Here is a 4,032-nt window from a genome sequence, read left to right on the forward strand (position 1 = left end):
ACTATGCAGGCACAAAACTGCGCCCACAAACACGCACCTTCACATACCCTTTGATATACACATACGCCACTATATTCCACATACACACGTAAGCATACAGGCACACGTATACACACAGACAAACAAACCACTACCACTATACAACCACCACACATGCACAGCTTCTACATATTGTATCACTATACTCCAAACACACACACATACACACACACACAACAAATCATACACATCACATATCATGCAGCTCACAATACACACACACACACACGCACACACCCTCACACACACACACACACACATACGCATAACTTACCAGTCATACCCATCCCACCAAAGCTTAACACCGGAGGAACCACCCCGAGCCCGCGGGCGACAATCCGTGACGGGGCGACAATCCGTGTCGCAACAAATTTTTTGCCAACACGGATTGTCGCCTTCGAGGTCAAAAACTGGGAACTGCATAAGCGTCACGGATTGTCGCCAGGCGACAATCCGTGTAGGGGGCGACAATCCGTGCCGCCAACGCCCGTCACGGATTGTCGCCCCGAGCAGGAGGCGACAATCCGTGTAGGGGCGACAATCCGTGTCGCAACACACGCTTTTCACTTGAGTGTGACAATTTGCATACCGATGCAAATGAGATCGCCAGAGCGTGCAGCTGGTCGCTCGTCATTGGTCAGTTTCCCGACCGTTGCGAAGGTCTGAATGTCGTGAAAATTGCACTCATGTTTGTCAATATTTTGCTTGTTTATAGACATAACATATGACCAATCATCACAAAATGTTCACAGATGGCAACTTTGATGTATGTAGTCCCACAAAATATAAATCATTTTCAACATAGGCATCGTATTGTTGGTGAAATTCTAAGTTTAAAAATGCGTGTTCATTTCACTCTCTCAGCCCGAGTATACTCGGGACCAGTCCACAGCCTGGAAAACGTCAGCCCGAGTATACTCGGGACACGTCCTAAACGGGTTAAAGGGATTGTACAGTACTGGTTGAGGTAAGGGATTCATGTTTTGAACATTTCTAAGTGAGATAATTAGAAACCTCTGAAGAAATATGAAAGAGCATGTCATTTTAAGAAGGATTCAACAACGTTTATTGGATGAAAATTGGTTTTGAAATGGCTGAGATATTCAAAAAAGTGATAATAATAAAAGGCGACAGGCCACAACTTTATTTAGGATCTCTTTGTTTCACCTTGTTTTTGGATATCTCAGCCATTTCAAAACCGATTTTCATCAAATAAACTGTTGATACCCTTTAGAATTGCATGCTCTTTGGCATCTCATAGAGTGGTTTCTGAATATCTCGCAAAATATTAAAAGCTAAATCCTCACCTCGACCAGAACTGTACACACCCTTTAAACATGATCGCCTGCATTTACGTGCTTTTTCTAATTTCTGAACTTTGCCTCATTTTCTCCTTTTTTTTTTTAACAATTGCTCGCAACATTTAAAAATCGTAACACAGTCTGCTATCCCACAATATAATGTTCCATTTGATTCGTCACTTATTGTTGGTGGGGTGACGCCAAATGTTGGAATCTCGAGCGATGATACATGGCATTTTGTTTGTTGGTTTTCGTCTCATCGCTCAAAAGAATTTTGACTACGATTACAGAGGTATCATCTACAAGACTTAACTGATGGTTTACAGAAGTGATCATCAATTCAGTAAGGATTAGTCAAGTCATGAATTCACTTTACCCATCATGTCTAATCGAACTACGACATTGTTGGGGTAACCGCACCTTTTTATTCTCATAGTTCAAACTAATTCTTGACATAATCAAAACAAATAATTCTTTATATAATTTCTCAAACTACTCAAAAGATGGCCTAAGTCAAAACTTTCTACAAAGATTGCATACGGCAATCTTTACTGGCCTAAACAAGTAGTTTTCTAGAACTATCAGTTCCCCCTATGACGATGACTTCGATTGCGTTTTGAACTTGTACCGAACTACTTTCAAAACAGCTTACAGTCAGACCATTATGTTATGTTACTCCCGCACGCACTGCGCACGGGGTCGCTTCGTGCGGCTGCGTGCAGGTTCGTGCGATCTCGCACGGGAGCGTATGGCTCCGTGCGCCCCTGTACGCGCCCGTGCGTAGTCGTGCACCTCCGTGCGGATCCATACTCCCTCGCACGCTGTCGCACAGACCCGTGCGGGTCTGGCGCACGGTCCCGTGCGGGTCGGGCGCACGGACCCGTGCGGCTTTTAGGTGCGATTTCGCACGGCCCCGTGCCGCCAGTGCTTGGTTCCCGCATGATCCCATCTCACCTCCCTGGTTCCCGCAGTGCTTACACGGTACGTGTGTATCAGGTGTATACCGCGTGCGAGTCCATGCGCCATTCCCCGGCCGACAGTTTCAGCGCAAGCGTGAATTGAGATGATTCCCGACAATACGAAAGGCTTGCTACTTGCGCCAAGGAGCTTCAAACCCTTGCTTGCTTATTGCCAGTCAGTCGGCAAGCCGAAAAACCCCGTCTAGAATATCCAAGTTCTCGCACTGGTGACCTCGAGTTGACCCCGCAGATCATGATCACTGAATCACGTTTTCACATGATTTTTTTTTTTTTTTTTTTTTTTTAATTTGACAGGTTAAGGTTAAAACCTGAATGCAATATTGTTTAAATTGGAATCCAAGATGGCGCTGTGCGGTTAGGACGTGCCTGAGTGGTACGGAGGCATTAGGAGGAAATAAAATTGCAGCTCATTTCGCCTATTACAGTTTGAAAAGTCAAAATGACATCGAGAAAAAGGATCTTAGACCAAGGAGTCGTTACAATCTTCCATTATTTCAAGGAAAAGGAGGATTCTGACGCTAAGATGGATTTTAGCGACGCTACTACGGAGAAGGCTACGCAAGAGCACAGTGACAGTGATAATGCACACGCAGTGCACACGGGAGTGAATCCACTTCACCGAGATCTGGAGGGAACCAGCCCGGGCGCGTCGGCGGAATCACCTCCACGCTCCTCGCTAAAGAAAAAACGACGAGTAGACGGGGAGAAGTCAACCACAGATGAACTACTCGCGACCCTTATCTACAAGATAGACGAAATGAACTCCAATCTCACATCCAGGTTGGACACAGCTCTTGGTAAGATTGAAACAAATGAGAAAGAAATCAGTAACTTGAAAGAGGAGCAAGAGTCGTGCCGTTTTGATATCAAACAGTTACAGGACCAAGTAAACAAGCAAGAAAAGGAGAATATGAAATTGAGAGAGCGTCTTGTTGACCTCACTGCGAGAGAGATGAGGAATACGGCTCTGTTTTACGGGTTTCCCGAAGGTGCTGAAAACGCTGGGAAGTGTGAGCAATTGATCAAAGAATTTGCCAAGTCAAATATGCAAATGGAAGGTGAAGTGAACATTGAAAGAGCTCATCGCACAGGCCGCATCAGGCCAAAACCCGGCCCTCCTCGCCCAGTTGTGGTAGCTTTCAGTAGATACACAACCAGACAAACAGTGATCAGCAGTGCCCGCAGATATTTGAAGGAGAGGCCTTTTCAGCACAACGGAAAGGATCACCAGATATTTGTCGATGAGATGCTGCCGGTGGAAGTGCGAGAAAGCAGGAGGAAATTGCTGCCACTGAAACGAAAGCTGAAAGAGGAGGACCCAAAGCGAAAGGTGTACTTCAAATATCCGGCGCGATTGTTTTACAGGGAGACTGAGAGCGGAAAAGAAGTGGAGTACAAGCAGCACACCACAAGATAGAATGGGTATTGGCAGTTTGCTTTTGCACAGTAGACAATGGTCTAACAAAATACGACATACTTTGAAAAGCTCTTGACACGACTGCCATAGCTCAGCAGTCAGCACCCTGTCATGCCAGCAGTATATTAACAGTTGATATCTCCGAAGACAAGACACACTATTCATGTGATTAAGTGGTAGGGAAAATTATTTGTTTTTGCCAACCTGAGGAAAAAAATAACTGTGAAGATGCCCAGGGGCACTTGGATTCCTTGTGATCATGTTTTACTCGATTTCATACAAATTGTATGTATGT

General features: G+C 45.1%; 1 protein-coding gene across 1 annotated transcript; it reads left to right on the top strand.

Moving 5' to 3' along the window:
- Positions 1–2,759: 2,759 nt before the first annotated feature.
- LOC140234483 (uncharacterized) lies at positions 2,760–3,737 on the top strand. Its single transcript, XM_072314527.1, has one exon. The coding sequence runs from the start codon at positions 2,760–2,762 to the stop codon at positions 3,735–3,737; it is 978 nt and encodes a 325-aa protein (XP_072170628.1).
- Positions 3,738–4,032: the final 295 nt, after the last annotated feature.

This window comes from Diadema setosum, chromosome 10 (assembly GCF_964275005.1).
Source record: "Diadema setosum chromosome 10, eeDiaSeto1, whole genome shotgun sequence".
Taxonomy (NCBI): Eukaryota; Metazoa; Echinodermata; class Echinoidea; order Diadematoida; family Diadematidae; genus Diadema; species Diadema setosum.